The sequence below is a fragment of the Grammomys surdaster genome, unplaced genomic scaffold (genome assembly GCF_004785775.1).
Source record: "Grammomys surdaster isolate TR1022 unplaced genomic scaffold, NIH_TR_1.0 225, whole genome shotgun sequence".
Lineage (NCBI taxonomy): Eukaryota > Metazoa > Chordata > Mammalia > Rodentia > Muridae > Grammomys > Grammomys surdaster.
In genome coordinates, this window is record NW_021604670.1 from 1,352,177 (window position 1) to 1,370,773 (window position 18,597).

General features: G+C 37.6%; 1 protein-coding gene across 2 annotated transcripts in view; it reads left to right on the forward strand.

Annotated features, from left to right (window-relative positions):
• Positions 1-5,009: 5,009 nt before the first annotated feature.
• The window catches only part of Caap1 (caspase activity and apoptosis inhibitor 1), a 48,413-nt gene continuing 34,825 nt past the window's right edge, over positions 5,010-18,597 (forward strand). The window contains exons 1-4 of one of the 2 annotated variants that reach the window (XM_028773385.1): positions 5,010-5,338; positions 10,042-10,242; positions 11,007-11,091; positions 12,357-12,432. In XM_028773385.1, coding sequence (XP_028629218.1) covers positions 5,096-5,338; positions 10,042-10,242; positions 11,007-11,091; positions 12,357-12,432 — 605 coding nt within the window. In that variant the 5' untranslated portion in view covers positions 5,010-5,095. The remainder of the gene's footprint in view (positions 5,339-10,041; positions 10,243-11,006; positions 11,092-12,356; positions 12,433-18,597) is intronic. The other variant, XM_028773386.1, reaches the window with a different exon arrangement.

Consider the following 18,597-nt stretch of genomic DNA (forward strand, 5'->3'; position numbering starts at 1 on the left):
GAAAATTGGAGGTCAAGAGCCAAATTATCTTGTGTTATCATTGTTCCCTTAGTTCTTTCATGGCCAACCTGTGTCTGACCTAACAACCTTATAAAAATCAGGTTTGAGTGCATTGCCTTACAATCTGTAACCTGTAACAGGGTTTCCCAGGCTTCACTGTAACCTGATAGTTTCCATCTGAACATTTGAGAAGTGTATTCATTTAACTGCTGCCATGTTGGAACATACTATTTGGAGTAACCTGGGATCTTGTTCCTATGTACTTTGGCAATACAGTAGGTTGCTCAGATTTGGCTCATAATAAGCAACTCTTGTTATCTTTTAGGTAAGAGTTATGGTTTCCATTGATAACAGGTCTGGACATTTCCAGGAATGTGACTCACTAGTACATATCTAGACATTGGGCAAGTACTGGCAAAATGCTGGAATCATGGATAAGAATGGCCCCGTTGGAAATGAAACATATGACTAGAAATATCTCTTCAATCATTAGGAGTATTATTTCTTTTGCTGGAGCCATTTGGGTCCAAGAATATCCTGTAACTCTTCATCTAGTGTAGTTTTTGTTTGTTTTAGACAAGGAGTGTCATTGAACCTGGAATTTAGTAATTAAGCCAAATTCGAAGGCCAGCATCTCCCAGTAATCCTCCCATTTTTTTCCTTGTGGACGGGATTACAGGCACACGCCATTGGACTCGTGCTGTTCAGGCTATGCATCCTTACCCCATAGCATCGGACCGTAATTACAACTGGTGGGTCCTGAGTGGAGAATTGAGCCAGAACAGAATTGAGACTGAGAGGTCTCAGGCAGCAGTGAGGTCGATGAGAATGGACTCTTGGGAGGCAGCTTTGGTGACAGCTCTTTATTTTATTTTATTTTATTTTTATTTTATTTTATTTTTTGTTTTTTTGAGACAGGGTTTCTCTGTGTAGCCCTGACTGTCCTAGAACTCACTCTGTAGACCAGGCTGGCCTCGAACTCAGAAATTCACCTGCCTCTGCCTCCCAAATGCTGGGATTAAAGGCGTGCGCCACCACTGCCCAGCGAGACAGCTCATTTTAATCAGGGAACCAAGGCTATTTAAACCTTTTGGGCGTGAGTAGGGGATCTGGGGGTGAGTGTACAACGTTGTCTGGGACCAGGGTGCTAGGGATGCCTCATTTGCATAAGGAGGGATTCCAGGTGCTGCTGGGCATGACCTTATAAGGGAAGAGAAGTTTAACCTGGTGTGACCTCCTGTGATAGGGCAAGGTAGGGGGCTATATACCAGGTCTTGTAGATCCTGGGCAGGGAGCATCAATACTACTCCTGCTGATCTCAGGATGAGATGTCCAGGCTTTGGACATGCCCCTTCCCCACTCTTGCTGCAGGCCCCTACTCCCCCATCCCATGGCTCCCTGGCCCCATAGCCTTGGCTGTTGACTTTGTGAACTCAGTCAGGTCCTCATGGCTTGATTACCCCAAAACAGATTGTGATAGATTTATTTTTCATGTTGTGTGTGGTTAAATGCTCCTCAGGTCAAGTGTGAAACTACGAAGATATTTGCTCTTATCAAAATTGAAAAAAAAAAGGTCATATATTAAATTTCCAGCTGGCTTGAATTCAAGCTTTTTGACACGGGTAGCTGGTTACCCTAGGAACTGAGTCTCTTTTCAGATGCACGCTCAGCATTTACCAATTTGTATGCTTCATTCTCTCTCTTGATATCTTAGAACCACACACAAACCTACTAGAATTATAGATGCTTAACAGCTGGACATGATTCAGGAATTTTTTTTGTATTACATGACTGAAGCCCCCACTCAGGAGACCCTTGCTTATCTAAAATTTAGTTCAGGACTCATAACTGCAGCTTTGTAGAACTATTTAGGACTGAGCCTTCCTAGCAACATGGCACATTCAGTTCTTAACTCTTGAGAACTATCAGCTGATTATCCCTACATCCTAGGGAAAGATTTTGCTCAAAAATGGGTAACTAAGAAAGCCTGGAAAACATCTCAAAAAAATGAGGTCAGAATCTTTGGCCTAGGGAAAACATGAGGAATAATAACTGTAGTTACCTAGAATATTGCAGGGCAGGTTTCTCCAGTGCGATGACATTAAAACAATAAATAACCTCAGTAAAGGCCATTTTCTTATCACAGTTCTTTGATTGGTTTAAAACATTTCTTTTAGACTTATTTTTAAAATTGTATGTACTTGTATGTGTTTATGTGGAAGTATGTGTACATGAGTGCAGGTGCCTAGGGAGGCCAGAACAGGGCATTGGACACCAGAACAGCAGTGTATTATTAACCACTGAACTATTTTGTCGTAGTGAGATGAAACAAAATTTTCCTGTTATCCTTGTCAATACATGAAATTAAGACAATTGTTTTGTTGTAACATAATTTTTGCTCTTTAAATAGAAGTCAATACTGTGTGGCTCCCTTGATACATAGTGCTTGCTCAGCACTCACAATCCCCTGGGTTTGATCTCAGCATTACATAAATTAGGCAAGGTTTTACATGTCAATAATCCCAATCCTAGGGGAAGCAGGAAGATCAAGTGTTCAAACCTGGGGCTGGGGAGATGGTTCAGCAGTTCAGAGCAATTACTGCTTTTCCAGAGTTCCTGGGTTCCACTCTCAGCATCCATATGGTAGTTTATAATCATCAGTAATTTCTTTTCCAGGGATCCAATGCCCTCCCTTGATTTCTGAGGGCACCAGGCAGTGGTGTGGTGCACATGTCTATGTGCAGGCAAAAACATTCATATATACAAAACAAATACATCAATCTAAAAACAAATGAACTGGCTGGAGAGATGGCACTGACTGCTCTTCCAGAGGTCGTGAGTTCAATTCTCAGCAACGGCATGGTGGCTCACAATCATCTGCCAGGGATCTGATGCACTCTTCTAGTGTGTGTCTTAAGACAGTGGTAGTGTCTCATATAAGTAAAAATAAATAAAAAAAACAAATGAACAAACAAACAAACCAAAAGCCAAAAGAAATAGTTCAAGGTCATCCTTAGCTGTACACTGTTGCAGGCCAGTCTAGACTCCAAGAGACCCTGTGGGGAAAAAAAAACTGTGAACAAAAAAACTGTGTCTGGCTGTGAACAAAAATAACAATAAACGTGGAAAAAAAAAAGTCTGGAATGAATCTTTGTCCTCAGAGACTGATGGATGAATTGGAATTTCAGTACTGTGATGAGGTTGGAAATTTATAAGTTCACAGGCTAGTTACTTTATCTTGGTCTAGTTTTAGCCTTCAGGAACAGCCAGACATTCCTTGCCCCACTGTGTATCTGTGATTTAAACTGACATGACTGCTCCACGGTGTGAGTAAGAGGAAAGTTTTTATTGTAGAGAGAGAGAACAGCCAGAGGCATCTATAAGAGTTCACAGGAAAGAAAGAAGACTGAAGATGGCCAGGGCTATCTGTGAGAAAGGGGAGAATAGCAGGAGTCAGAGAATAGAGAAAACTGTGAGAGAAGCAGGAGCAGCACATAGGGAAAACAGTGAGGATACCAGGGATATAAGGAGATTGAGTAGCTAGGGAGAGGGAAACTGGGAGCTGGAGGAATTTAGCATTGGGCAGAGGTTAGGATGCTAGCTTTGATTTTGAAATGTGTAACAGGTATGCTGATAGGCACCATAGGTAGGCATATGTCCTTTCTGCCAGAAGTAAGGGAAATAACCCCTTTTGGTAAATGGGGGGGGGGGGGGGGGGCCGCTTCACAAGTTCCTGAGGAATGTTGGCTTTTATTTAAGTGCCAGAAATCCTCCTATAGCCCATGTTGAATTCATTTCTGGATATTCAAACTACCCTTTGGAGTTGGGAATTGGAATTTCAGTACTGAAATTTCCTTTGGATGTGACCATCTGTACTAATGCCTTGTGATAATAATAATAAAGCCTCTTAAAAGCTATTAACATAGCAGACATTAGCTTCTTACTAATCCAAGAGCTGAGAATGTCATCAGATAAGATCTTGGCCCTATAGAATAATCTTCCCTTCCCATCTCAGTGTATCTGTCTTTTGGGTGTACTCATTAATGTATTTTAAGGTTGCCTTGATTCATTTATTGTTTTGTAAAACTATAAATAAATAAATAAATAAATAAATAAATAAATAAATATTTTACGAAGCTGCTTCCACTTGGAACATAGAATTTAGGGTCCTCAAAATCCAAGTTCCTTCGGTCATAGCCATTCAAAATAGCTCCAGAATAAACTCTTATCCCCTTTAAGATAAGAACTGTGGTTTTACTTCACACAGCAACAACAAAACCAAACAAATACACAAACATATTCAAATTCAGACTTCACAAGGTACATGGTGTGTGTTTATACTTCCATCTACTTCAGAGGCAGAGACAGGATGACAGACAACCTAGTGCTGGATCACCTCAGAAACAAAAACGGAACAAAGGAATCCATCTCCCTAGGCCATTTGAGAAAGTTTTACTGTAGGCAGATAGGGCTCATCTTCACTTGGTCATCTTTCTGATTCTAATAAACTCTAAATTTACATTCTTGAACACTGTGAAATACTACAGGAAAGTGGCTTTGTTTTGACTCCCTTTCCATTCCTTTAAAAGTAACATGGAATCATGGTTCGAAATTAGTTTTAATGATACAAAATACGGAAGCATAAGACTGTTATTTTGTATAAGTCCTTAAAGTGTACTTTAAAAAACTGCTCAAATGAGGTCATAGTGACATGAAACAATATTTTTATTCTGAAATTTTTTCATTATATCGTTGTATCACACGTGAAAATTGGAGGCAAAGGAAACTGGAGTCTCAGCAACTTTAATTTTACCTTTCGACTTGTAAGCTGAGAAACACTAAAAAGAACTAGATCCTAGCAGAGGTTGGAAAAAAAGCAAACAGCTGTTGGACCACATGTCACCTTTTAAACTCCAGACAACCTCCGCAGCTGGCACAGCGCATCGGAGCCCCTCCTCCAGAGGCGACGCGTCGTAAACCGCGCCGGGACCGGAAGTGACGCCAAGCCTGCGACGGCAGCGCAGGCCGCTACGGAAGCGGGGTTCTGTTGCTGCAGAGACGACCGGCTGTCGCTGATGATTGTAGCGCGAGGACCATGACGGGGAAGAAGTCTTCCCGGGAGAAGCGGCGCAAGCGGAGTGGGCAGGAGGCAGCCGCGGCGCTCGCGGCTCCGGACCTGGTGCCCGTGTTGAGCGGGAGCGCGGGTGGGTGCGGGAGCGGCGGCTGCTGCGGGGTCGCCGGCAGCGGGACGAGTGTGGCAGGTGGCGCGGAACGAAGCGAGCGCCGAAAGCGGAGGAGCACCGATTCGTCCTCCAGCGTCTCGGGCTCCCTGCAGCAGGTGCGTGCCTCGCCTCGCGCCGCCTCCCGGAGCTGCGGCCCCTCAGAAGAGCCGGGCTGCAGAGCCGCGCGGGCGCGGGTAGAAGCTCATTGTTAGTGCCGGAGTCCCTTGGGCCGCCGGTACTATTCTGAGTCCGTTTGAACCCGTTCCCATGTATTGAACTTCCAACTTTCTGGATTTACTGATCAGTACCCCTTCCCCATTAAACTTTCTCCGTTTCTTTTACTTGTGGGTTTTCCCTATCTCCCTAGAGGATCTGTGGGTCGGGAAGTAGTTACAAATGCTAGTGTAAGCATTGATCATCCTTACTTCTTAAATGGATTCTGATTATTTTCACATTACACACATATTAAAAAAAAAAACCCACACAACAAACTCCCGAGACCCAAGTTCAGGAGTTTTATTCACAGTCACAATCGCAAGAATTTCATAGTTCCTACATTTGAATTCAACATCTGGGACCAAAATGTGTTTCTTATGCATCATCAACCTGCCGGGATACCACTATTTAAAACAATAGTTTGTAACTTACTATAAAAAAGATGAATGTGTTCTTAAAAATCATCGAACACAGAAGTAAAGGCAGGAGTTGAAAGCCCTTCGTACTGCCACTTGGTATGTATACCTTCTGTGGATATATAGTCACTTTTCATTGTTTACTTTCACGGATGTAATTGAGTATTTGCCCGAATCGAATGGGTCTCCTACCATACATGGTGTGTTTTAGGTGTCCCAGTATACTTGTATCTTTATTGCTGAAATTTAGGTTTTCAGTTGTATTGATTTTACATACAATACTTAATGGAACACACTGTTCATAGATCTTGTGCAATAATTACATAGGCTTGGACTTACAGAAGTGAAATTACAGTGTCAAAATATATACATTAAAAAATCGATGAATTCCTCTTTGCATACCGGCAGCATATGCTATATTGGCCAAATGCTTCATGTTCGTGCCACTGGGGGCTTCACAGCACAAATGAACTAAACCCTAGATATGCGAATCCAAACTATTCTCTTAAAATAAAACAGATATATTTGAAATAGAACCAAATGCCTTTAAAGCAAGACTTCACTGATTTATAGTTGAAATAGTATGGATATTCATCTCTGCCAGTCTTCACAAGCATGTTATCTTCCTACCATCCCTCCCCTCCCCTACTCGTGTAGCCTTGGCTAGCCTGGAACTTTCTGTATGTATGTTCCATAGACTGTGTTGGCCTCAGACTTAGCATCTACCCTTCTGCCTCTGGCCTTGGAATGCCAACATCACAGCTGTGCCCCACCCCCATCCCTGTTTTTGTTTGTTTGTTTGTTTGTTTTTTGTTTTTTCTTTTTTAGAGAGCTGTCAGGCTGACAGACCAAGTAATTATTACTTGTTTGTTTTTTTTTGTTTTTGAGTCAGGGCCTCACTGGTCTGGAACTCCAAACAAATTTTTTTTTGCCTGCCTCTGTCTTCTGAGTACTGGGATTATAGGCATGTGCCACCGACACCACACTTGGCTAACATGTTTTAATATGTATTTTCCTGATGAATAGTGGTACTGAACATTTCTACATTTTTATTTACCCTTTGATTCCTTGTGTAGTTGTATAGATTCTTGTTTTCTCTTTTATTCAGTGTTTCACTGAGAAGTCTCATACATATTTCAGTTAAGTGTTAGTTTTAAACTTGTGTAGCATTTACAGCAGATGGTTTAAAGCAGTACTTCTGCTGTCCTCATGCTGCGACTCTAACAGGTCTTCATGTTGTGACCCCTAACCATAAAATTATTTTCCTTGCTACTTCATAACTGTAATATTGCTACTGTTATTGTAAATATCTGTGTTTTCCCATGGTCTTAGGTAACCCTGTGAAAAGGTTATTAGATCACTCCCCCAGGGGTCTTGACCCACAAGTTGAGAACTGCTGGTTTAAAGTGTGTTGGAGAGTTTGATTTTTTTTTTTTTTTTTTTTTGTAGCCAGAGCTGGTATTATTTCTTTTGTTTTCCAGATTTTGTGTTTTGGAAGATTGTAAAATTTATAAAAATTATTCTGTATTTTTTAAATACTTAACACATTATTTCACATTTATTCATTTGATGGTATGCATACCACAATGCATGTGGAGTCAGAGGACAGCTTGAAGGTATTCTTCTAACACATGGGTTCCAAAGGATTGAGCTCTCATGTTAGGATGGTGTCCAGCACCCTCACCTGCTGAGACTTACCTGCACTTGCCAACTCCTTTCCCATACGTTTTATATTTAAAACAGTTTAGTTTTTAAAAATGTATTCACCTTTATTTTATGTGCTTTAATGTTTTGCCTGCATGTGTGTATGTGTAAGAATGTCAGATCTTCGATTTACAGACAGTTGTGAGCTGCCATGTTGGTGCTGGGATTTGAACCCAGGTCCTCTGGTCAATTTCCTTAACCACTGAGCTATCTCTCCAGCCCCTTCTAATACATTTTTAATATTAAAATTATTTATTTATTTATTTTTTAATGTGCATTGGTGTTTTGCCTGCATGTTTGTCTGGGTGAGGGTATCAGGTCTTGGAGTTCCAGATAGTTGTGAGCTGCCATATGAAGAGAGCTCCCGTCCTCTGGAAGAACATCAAGTGCTCTTAACTGCTGAGCCGTCTCTCTAGACTCATACTTTTTAACATTACAACTTTAAATTAGGACTTGTGGATTCAACTACTTGTATGATTTTCTCCTAGCTAGTCACATTATGTGTTATTAGTCATTTTCTGTAATATTTCTGCGCACACTGAAGTTTGAGATTTTTAGCACTTTTTTGTTGTTCATTTTGTATTATCAAAGTCTAGGATAGTGTTAAATAGTAGTTAGGTAATAGGCATTCTCTTCCCATTTTGTTTTTAAAATATGACTCCCTCTTCCCTCCTTCTTCCCTCTTCCCTCCCTTTTCCCTCTCCCCTCCTTCCTCCCTCCTTCCCCTCTCCCTCCTCATCTTTTTCTTTCCTTTCTATATTGAACCCAGGGCTTTGAACCTGTTAGGCAAATGTTCTAGCACTGAACTACACATCCGGCTCCAGTAGGAACAGTAATAGTGTTGTACCAATAAGTGTATTTGTGATAGAATGTGAAGGTAACTTGGCTCAGGTCAAGAAAATTTCTTCAACTCTTGGTTCTATGGATTTAGTTTTCTCTTGTGGCTGCTTGACATGGTGTTGATGTGATTGTATCAGCTAGTTAGTGTAATTATATTGTTTAAGTATTGGTGAGTTAGTTGATAGTAAACTAAATTTGCTGTCTTGGGAAAAGCCCTCTTTGGTCTGTTGGACTTATGTGTTGTATGTAGTAGTCGTACTTTGGAGTAGATACTTTTGTTTATTTTTAGAGACAGGGCCTCTATTTGTGTTCCTGGCTGTCTTGATGTTCAGTATCTAGACAAAGATCTGCCTTCCTCTGCCTCCTGAGTGCTGGGGTACATCATAAGTTAGGTTCGCCTATAGTTTCAGTTTTTGTAGTGAATTGAGTTTATGTATATTTGATAAGTAGTTCATAATTTTTCCTTATATGCTTATCAAGGCTTTTCAGGCTTTTTAAATAGGTTTTTGTTTGTTTTTGTTTCCAGTCAGGGTATCACTGTAAACCCCTGACTATCCTGGAAGTCATTTCATAGGTTAGCCTGGTCTTGAACTCACAGAGACATATATCTGCCTCTCGCTCCCAAGTGCTGGGATTAAAGGTATACACCTTCAAGCCTATCCTAAAAAGAAGTTTTAAGAGTCTGAGATGGCTCAGTGGACTGCACAAACCTTACACCCAAGTTCCATCCTTAAAAGTGTTGGGAAAAGAGAAAATCTACTCTTAAAAGTTGTCCTTCAACCTCTGCATGTGTAAAACTCACACATGAAATACTCACCTAATAACAATAAACTAAATCTTAAATTGAAAAAAGAAAATTATAGATCTTTCCTGCTTTCCCACCCCATTTGGACTTTCAAATTTGTATCTGATAAGCATGTGCACTTGTTAATAGTGTGATGTAGTGTAGTATAGGGGAAGGAAAGAGAAAAGACTGTCTTACACAGAATGTATACAACATGAGACCTAGTCTATAAAATTCATCTTGCTAATAGTAAACAAAACTAAAATCTCATGCTGGATTCGGAGAACCTAGCTCCATGGCTATTATAATCTAGGAAAGGTTATGGCCAGCATTTTGATAGTAGATTTAGAAAGACTGACTAGTTATGGGAGATAGAAGTAAAATTGTCAGACATGCCTTAAATTATTGAAACTACTTGAATCTTTTGATATATGATTTAATCATATGACAGTTTGAAAATGATACCTTGTGGTTGGAATATGGCTTTGTAATTATGGTTTGTAACATTTGCTGCTGTTTTGTTTCTTTATATGAGTTTAAGTAGAATGACAAAGCATTTCTAGCTTTTGAATAAATGACCCATGAAGGAATCTCCTAGTTCTTCAAGTCTAAAATTTTAGGAAGTGGTACATTTGATTTGTGAATTCTGAGATAGGATTTTCTTTTATTACAACTCCTTCAGTTAACTGCAGTGTGGAGAGTAACATTAAAGAGTGATGAAAAACTAGATTTTCTTCTGACTTTAGACAGTTGTGAAAATAAAGAAATTTAGAAGTGCCTAATAAAGAGTGAATAAGTGTCATATGTGCATTCCAAGTGTTTAATGTTATTTAATGATTCTTTATTTCTTTACTTGTAGGAAACCAAGTATCTTTTACCAAGTCTGGAAAAAGAATTATTCTTGGCAGAGCACAGTGATCTTGAAGAAGGTGGACTGGATCTGACTGTCTCATTAAAACCTGTTAGTTTCTATATATCAGACAAAAAAGAAATGCTGCAGCAGTGCTTCTGTATAATAGGAGAAAAGAAGTTACAGAAGATGCTCCCTGATGTGCTGAAGGTACTTTCCTGCATTAGTAGGCTGCACACATGGAGAAACAGAACCTTCATTTGTAGCAGTCATTTCACTGAATGTAGTATGTGATTGGATGTTCTAATCTGAAACAAGTTACTTGAAAGAATTCAAGGAAGAAAATTTAGAGAGCCTTAAGTGATCTTATATATTTAAGCATTTTTTTTTAAAGAAAAAATGTTTAGGCAAGACATTTATTGACCCCATGGAAATAATTCAGTTATTTCCCAGTAGTGGTACTAATTGGAGTTATAAAGAATAGTATGCTACTGTGTAACAAACCACAATAGTTTGTAGTAGCTTATGTTTCATCATGTTGATAGATTTTTTACGTATATATTTCTGGAAACTTAAGGAAAATATGTGATATTCTGGCTTTATGGTTATACAAAGCCCAAACAAGCCTAAGGGCAGATATCTCATATGGTCCTGCCCTGAAGATTTAAATCTTCACAAGATTACACGAGGTAAATAGACTACATCTAAAGCTGTCTGGAAGACTGACTGTTAGTTCAGTGTTTGCTTCTAATAAACATGATCTTATACATCCCTTCAGATCTCTGAAATATTCATGTCAACTGACAGCTTTTCAGATTTTATCCCATAAATTCATGTGAATATTCTTGAGGCTTTTATTTGTTTGATTATAAGATTTTGCTAATTCGAATTTTTTTTTTATAATTGCAGTTTTCCAGTTTATATTGGAGCTATAGTACATAAATGCAATTTTTTTTAAATGTCATTTTCTTTAGAACTGTTCAGTAGAAGAAATTAAAAAACTATGCCAGGAACAATTAGAGCTCCTGTCTGAAAAAAAAATCTTGAAGATTCTTGAGGGTAAGAATGAATATTTCTATATTCTGCAAACTTATTAAGTGGTTCTGTGCATAAATACTGAGGGTTTCTTTCTCTTGCTTGGATGTGACCTTAGTTTCTTTATTGTGGAATCACTGAAGAATATCTTTACTTCTGTCTGTACAGGAAAATATAATTTACATATCAGAATAGAACTTCTAAGAAAACCCCAAATTTGATACATACTTTTTCCTTAACCAATATATAGATGAGTCCATGTTTATATAATAAAATGAAAATTAAAAAAAATTATCAGAAGTACTGTAAAAAAAATCACCAAGAAGTTATATTTTCTTTAAAATAAATAAAACATTTTCTGCTTTATTTTCTTTATAACTTATAATGAGCTATTGCATATTTCTCCTGTTCCTCCAACACCTAGATGCAATGTTAGAATTGTTTGTAACTTTCCAGCACTTATTTCTTCCAAAATAAGATTACTATTTGACACTGATAACTTTTAGAATTTTGAATTTTCAAGTATTTTTTGGTTTGATTTGGAATATTGAGAGGATTTTTTTCATTTGCCTCACTGAAGAAACAAAAAGCAGATATATCGAATTTCCAGAGACTGATTTGTTTTTTTAAATTGTAAATTAGTGGGGTTGGAGAGATTGGTCAGTAGTTAAGATTGGAGTTTGGTTCCCGGCACCAATGTAAGTCCAGCTCCAGGAGATTTGATATTATCTTCTAGCCTCTGTAGGCATCCTCCCCACTGTACACAAACACACACACACACACACACACACACACACACACAAATAAAAATACAATAACTGACTTAATGGAATTTGTAATTCTGGAAAAAATATACATATACACATATATGTATATAGTCTGTTACGCATGTACATATTCTTGTATGTATGTAATAGGTAAAGAGAAAATAATGGAAAAAAATATTTAAAATATAATACTTGAGGCTGGAGAGATGGCTTAGAGGTTAAGAGTACTTGCTGCTCTTCTAGAGTATCTGAGTTTGGTTTCCAGCACCCATATTGAATGGCTTACTGCCATCTGTAATGCCACTTCTGTGCTCTGTGGACTCCTTTAAGTGTTTACACCTATTTACACACAGGTTCACACACACATACACATAAACAAAATCAATCTTAAAAACTAAAAGTAATAGAAAAATATTTTGTAAGTTTTTTTTTTACTTGTATCTTTTTTAACGATGGCAATTTTTATATACTGGTAAAGTAATTTTATGAGTATGTTTTCAGTAGTTCATTTTTTTTTATAAGGTGACAATGGTTTGGACTCTGATATGGAAGAGGAGGCAGATGATGGCTGTAAGGTGGCGCCTGATTTAATCAGTCAGTAAGTTAAAACACAAACACTTTGATTTTCATTTAAATTTTTTTTGCTATTCCTTTGAAGATCCCTGTTTTGAAAAGAAAAGTGTGTGTGTGTCTGTGTGTGTCTGTGTGTGTGTATGTGTGTGTGTGTATGTGTGTGTATGTGTATATATCATGCATGTGTGTGTGTGTGAATATATTGTCACATGTGGGTAAGGGGAGGCCAGAGGAGGACATCAGATTTCCTGGAGCTGGAGTTACATGTGATTGTGAGCCGCCTGAAGTGGATGCTGGGAGCCAAACTTGGATCCTTTGGAAGAACAAGAAATGTTCCTAACTGCTAAGCTGTCTCTCCAGCCCCTTTTTGAAGATTATGATTGTTTTTCTGACTTTGTGTATGTGTGTGTATGTATGAGAACTTTTATATATCCATATATAAAAGTTCATTTGTCCTATTTATTTTTACATGTATGTTTATATGTTTATTGTAAATATGTATAATTAGAATATTTTAATGATAAAAAATACTTAACATTTTGAAAACCATTGCCAATGGGCTATAGCATAATAAATACTACATATTTAAGCTGAAGTCTAAGGAACTGAAACCTAAGAAAAAGATTTTTAAAGTGTAGAGAGGGCATCAAATCTGTGTTACTTGGCTGCCTTGAGAGGGATAGTCTAGTCACATTGTACATCTTGCTTTAAGTCATTTGACAACATAGAAAATGTTCACATTTTAAATAGTTTTAGTAACTTTTCTTTTAAAATACTTAGTGTTAGTCTTTTATGTATTACAGAATTTTTTAGTACTTTTAAATTTCTTCTCCCATATCCGTTTCTCTCTTCCTCTTTCCCCCTTTTCTCCCTTCATCTTCTGTTCCTAACTCGTTTTTTAAAATTTTAATGCCAGGAATTGAACCCAGAGCCTTACATATGCTAGGAATCTCTGTACCACCAAGGTATATTCCTAGCCCTTGATTTCTTTAATTGTTTTATTTCTTGATGTTACTTTTAGAACCTTGAATTAAGCTTTTGCTTGATTACTTTTACTTTCCTTTTATTCAGTTCCCTCCATTTTGAAGGTATTATTAAGGTTAAATTCTTTGCTGTCTTATACCTGAACACTGGTGTTATCTTTTTTTTTTTTTTTTAGTGTGGTAGCCATTTAATGATTGGTAGTTATAAAAGAAACTTAGTTCTCTTTAAAATTACAATAAGAGATTAGAGAGATGGCTCAGTGCTTATAAACACTGGCTGCTCTTCTAGAAGACCTAGGTTTGAATCCTAGCTCCAGGGGATCCAACATCCTTTTCTAACCTCTATTAATACTAGTCATACATGTGGTGCACAGATATGCATGCATGCAAATCACTCATATACATAAAAGGAAACTAAACTCAAAATTGGAAGAAGGGCTAGCTATTGATTTTAGTCTGGTGGTCGAGTACTTGCTTACTATGAACTAGACCTATAGTGTAACCCCTAGAACCAAAACAACATTTAGTACTTTTGAATTATTATAATAGGAAAGTTTTACATAGCTACAAAGCCAGAGTCATAAAGAACCCATTGTGTGATCTAGACAGATAACATAGACTTTTTGTTAAGTGCTATCACATAGACCAAGCAATTGCAAACACAGGCTGAGCACCTCTAACCCAGAAATCTCAAATCCAGGATCTAGAACTTCTTAATTTTTATGGTGGCTCTCAAAAAAGTTTTAATTTCTGGCTTGAGATTTTTAGTTTAGGGGTTTTCAGCAGGTGGCTTGTATATAACTGTTACTTTGTACAGAAGCCTCCAAAGCCTGGAATTCTGATGTTCTGAGCAGTGTGGACAGGGGACACTATACCTGTGTTTTCAAACATTGTCATTGTGCTAGCATCGGAGTTGGAGTTGACAAGGGCCATTATTGAGTTCTTTAATATTTATTACTGGTGAATACCAGCTTTTATTTTCATTGTTTATTTCTTTTATGGCTATTATTCTTAGAGTTATTTTTATTTTCGTATGTGTTTGTGCTTGTGTGAATGCATCTGTCTGCTGTGTGTATGCTATATGTGTATGGGTATCTGTAGAGGCCGGAAGAGGGTGTCAAATGGTTTGGAGGTGGGGTTATAGGCTGCCTGATGTGGGTGCTGGAATCTAAGCTTGGGTCCTCTGATAAAATTTTGTATTTTACACTAGCCCCTTGATTATTCATGATTTATTTTCAGATGGATTCTCATTATTTGACCAGACTGACCCTGAGCTTTAGGATTCAAGAGTTTTGACTTCTGCCTCAGCCTCAGCCTCTTTCTTAAATAGCCAAGTCCCTAGTTCTATGCTACCACATCCAGCTTAGTACATTTAATAGGTCAGTTTATCAGTGATATTGAGGCTCAAAGGCTTTGTGCATGCTAGGCAAATGCTCTGCAGCCCAGCATCCCCCCTTTAGTCAAATTTCCAAGCTACAGTAAACCAAAATTAACACTAATAACTAACATAGACCATTGTGTTGCAACATTGGAACAATCCAGTATTGTTCATGTGTCATCATTCATCCGTTAGCCTTGTATAACAACCTTACAACATACGTAGCATCGTTTTATGTGTGGGAAATGAGGCCAGGTAAATTATAGAAATTATAAAAATGCCTGTGAAAGTTAGTGGCAGAGTTTCTTAAGAAGTAGCTGTAGACTTTTTGATTTATGTTCCTGCCTTGGTAGTTTAGAAATACTTAATCTTCCATAATAGTCATTGCATTCATTTGTAAAGTGAAGATAGCCATTCATAACCATTCATAAGACAAATATTAAATGTGCTAATGTGGCTAACTTTTAATTAAGAATGATGGAGGGCCAGTGAGATCATTCATTGGATAAGGCACTTTCCATCAGATCTTATGACCTGAGTTTAATCTCCAGGTCTTATATATTAGAAAGAGAAAACAACTCTCCAAAACTGTCTTTTTGACCTCCCCACAGGTACTCACCACAACTCTAAACACATAAACACATACCTACAAAAATAAATGCATGTTTTATATATATATATATATGTTGTAAATGAGGGAAATATCTTAGAGTTTAAAGCAAAGGTGTCAGGAAGGGAATGGAAATGTAGAGAACACTGCTGTTAGCTCCCGATGCTGACGTTTCTTTCCTCCTGCTTCAGGAGCAGAATAACCTAAATAAGCAAACCTGCAGAGATAAGAAAGGAAACAGGTTTTCAGACAGAATGCAGGTAGGGCATTTCATTCTCCTTGCTGTTAAACAGTCTGAGGCACAGAGTAAGTATTTTCCTTTTCTCAAAGATTGTAAAAGCAGTTTAATAGGCCTTTGCTGATAGTATCCTTTTGGATGTTACTTTGTGCTTAGAAGGTCAGGGGTAGTGAACTAGTTGGTAGATTCATGTCACCATTTTTTCTGGGCTTCAGTAGAAGAGTCAGCTTGGCATATTTGGTACTTAAACTTCCATGTCTTATGATCTGCTGATAATTCATTTTGATGAGTGCTTGTCATCTGATCAGGCTGCATACAAAGAGAATACTTAGTCATGAGCAGACAAAAAAGGCTGAAAGGAACTTAGTAGCTTCTGTTGAGTACCAAGATAATAGAATACAGGAAAGAAGCTTCAACAAGATAGTGAGACCGCATGAGGCAATAGAGCACAAATGTAATTTTGGAACTAATGGTGTTCTTCATTTCTTTTTTCACTAGGCTAACTGATAAAAAGATTGGTTTGACTGGGAACTGAATCATTCCCCTGAACAGTGAACCTGGACAGATAAATATACATCACTACTGAAAAACCTCAAAAAAAAAAAATGTAACTCACAGTTTTAGGAGACCTGTCATAGATCTACTGGGCAAACAAAAAACTATATTTGAGTTTAAAATTTGCCTTAAGACCCTATAGGAAAAAATAATGAGAAAAGATCTTATAGGGTAAATTATGTCCTGGAGATTTCATTTGTTGAGGTCTTATCCAACAGTGGCTTAGTATGTATCCTTATTTAGAGTTAAAAAGGATCATAAAAGTACAATGAAGTTTTTAGCTGGGTGCTCATCAGATCTCACTGTGTCCTGATAATAAGGGAGTTGAGTACACTGGAAGACATGAGAGACTAATCTTTGTATCCATACATCCATGTCTAAGTAATGACGGGGCTAGCATTGACTAGGGGAACTTATGCATGGTGCTGGGATGTGATTAGGTTAAGGGTTTAAGTCAAGCAGCTCTTGACTGTCTGACTAAAGAGAATGGAGGAAGAGTCAGCTTTTCTCTTGATTCTGAATCTTCCTGTTGTAACTCCTCTTCACCTAATCTAGCAAGAAGCAAGCTGGGAGAGAGAGTGACTTCTGTTGCTAATACCACAAACCCTACTTTAAAGGGAACACTTGGACATGAGAGAGAAACACTTATAATTAGCCTAAGAACTTCCTTCACATTTAAAAGAAATTAAAAAGTAACAAACTAAAAGAACTTTGAGAAAATGAAACAGCAAAGGTAAAAGCTCAAAACTGAAGAGATAGCAAACACACAGAGCTTTAGCCATTCAGGAACTTGGTCTTTGTTCAGGCCACACATAGAGGTCTTTTTGAGTTGAAGGAAATAAATGAAGGACAGTTTTCTTGCAAAATATAAGTAAATCCCCACAGAAGTGGAAAAACATGGAAAGTTGGGTGAAATGTGTTAAAGACACACCAAAACAAGATGGATGCATTCACACTTGAACTGCTTCTCGTATAAATGAACATGTTTAATGTATTTACATCCAATGAAATGTTCTGTAAATGCCAGATAGTCATAGGCAAATATGTCTGTGTTATTATAAATACTATAATACCTAGAAAAAGATGAAAAGATTTTCCATCTACCTTACGATTTCTGCATACTCGTAATATACAAAATCTTGTAAGTAGTACCAGAAAAGTATATAGGAAATTCAGGCCATTTCACTTGTGAATATGTTTGTGAATGTAAACAAATAGAAATATTAGCATGTAGATCCAACAGTGTATCAAGTGAGTAATTACACTGCTGATCATGTAGGATTTATTTCAGGAGTTTTATAAGAAACCTTAATTGCAAATCTATTAGGATAATTTATACCACTAAATTGAAAGAGAAAAGTTACATGTTCACATAAGTATGTATAGAACAGGCCTTTGGTACTGTTGAACGATCACTTTACTTATATGTAAGGTATAGAACACACTGTTTGATCCATTATGAAATGACTATTAGGCAAGCAAATAAGCCTATCCATCACCTTGAATAATTGGTTTTTGTGTTTTGTAACAGCATCTAAAATCCAGTTCAATAAACTTCTTATTCAGTTCAATTCCCAGAACCCATATAAGGCAGCTCACAACTGCCTCTAATTCCAGCCCTATGAGGATCTGATACCTCTAGTCTCCACCCCAGATATGCATGCATATACATAATTAAAAGTAAAATAAATACTGATAAATGTTTGCAGAGATAGTTTAATCTGATTTAAATAATACCTATGGGATGTATATATGGAAATTTTATATAGTATACTATTAATGATGTTTTTGGTTATCAGTTAAAAACAGGCTTTGTTGTAGATTATTTTACTCAACTATTGACTAATGTGAATATTCTTAGCATGGTTAAGATAGACTAGGATAAGCTGTGATGTTCAGTTGGTTAGGTGAATTAAATACAGTTTTAGTTAGCTGTTTTTATTTGCCTTGTGTTTTTTGAGACAGTGTCTCATGTAGCCTTATATGGCTTCTCATTCTATGTAGCTGAGGTTGGTTCTGTATTCCTGATCCTCCTGCTTCTACCTTGTAGGTCCTGGCTTTATGCACCCTCATGCCATCCCAGTATTTTCAGTTTAAGTTGGGATTAAAAGCATCACTACTTGACAAGCAAGGGATAACATCCTTATACCAGGCAAAGATAGACTCCACAATAAATGTAGAGGTTATTGATGTGCTTTGAAGATGGAAGAAGCAGCTATAAGCTAGAAAAGATAAATGGCCTCATAGGGAGTGAAGAATAAACAGACTTTAGCGAAGGCATGCAGTAGTGTTTTCATTGTGGCTGCAGTTCCCTGAGGTTCCGATTGCCTTGGCAGCTTACAGAGCTGTTTGGGAGTAGATGTATCTTGTTTTAATTTTCTAAATACTTTGCTACAGGAGCAACAGGAAATTAATGCAGTATACTT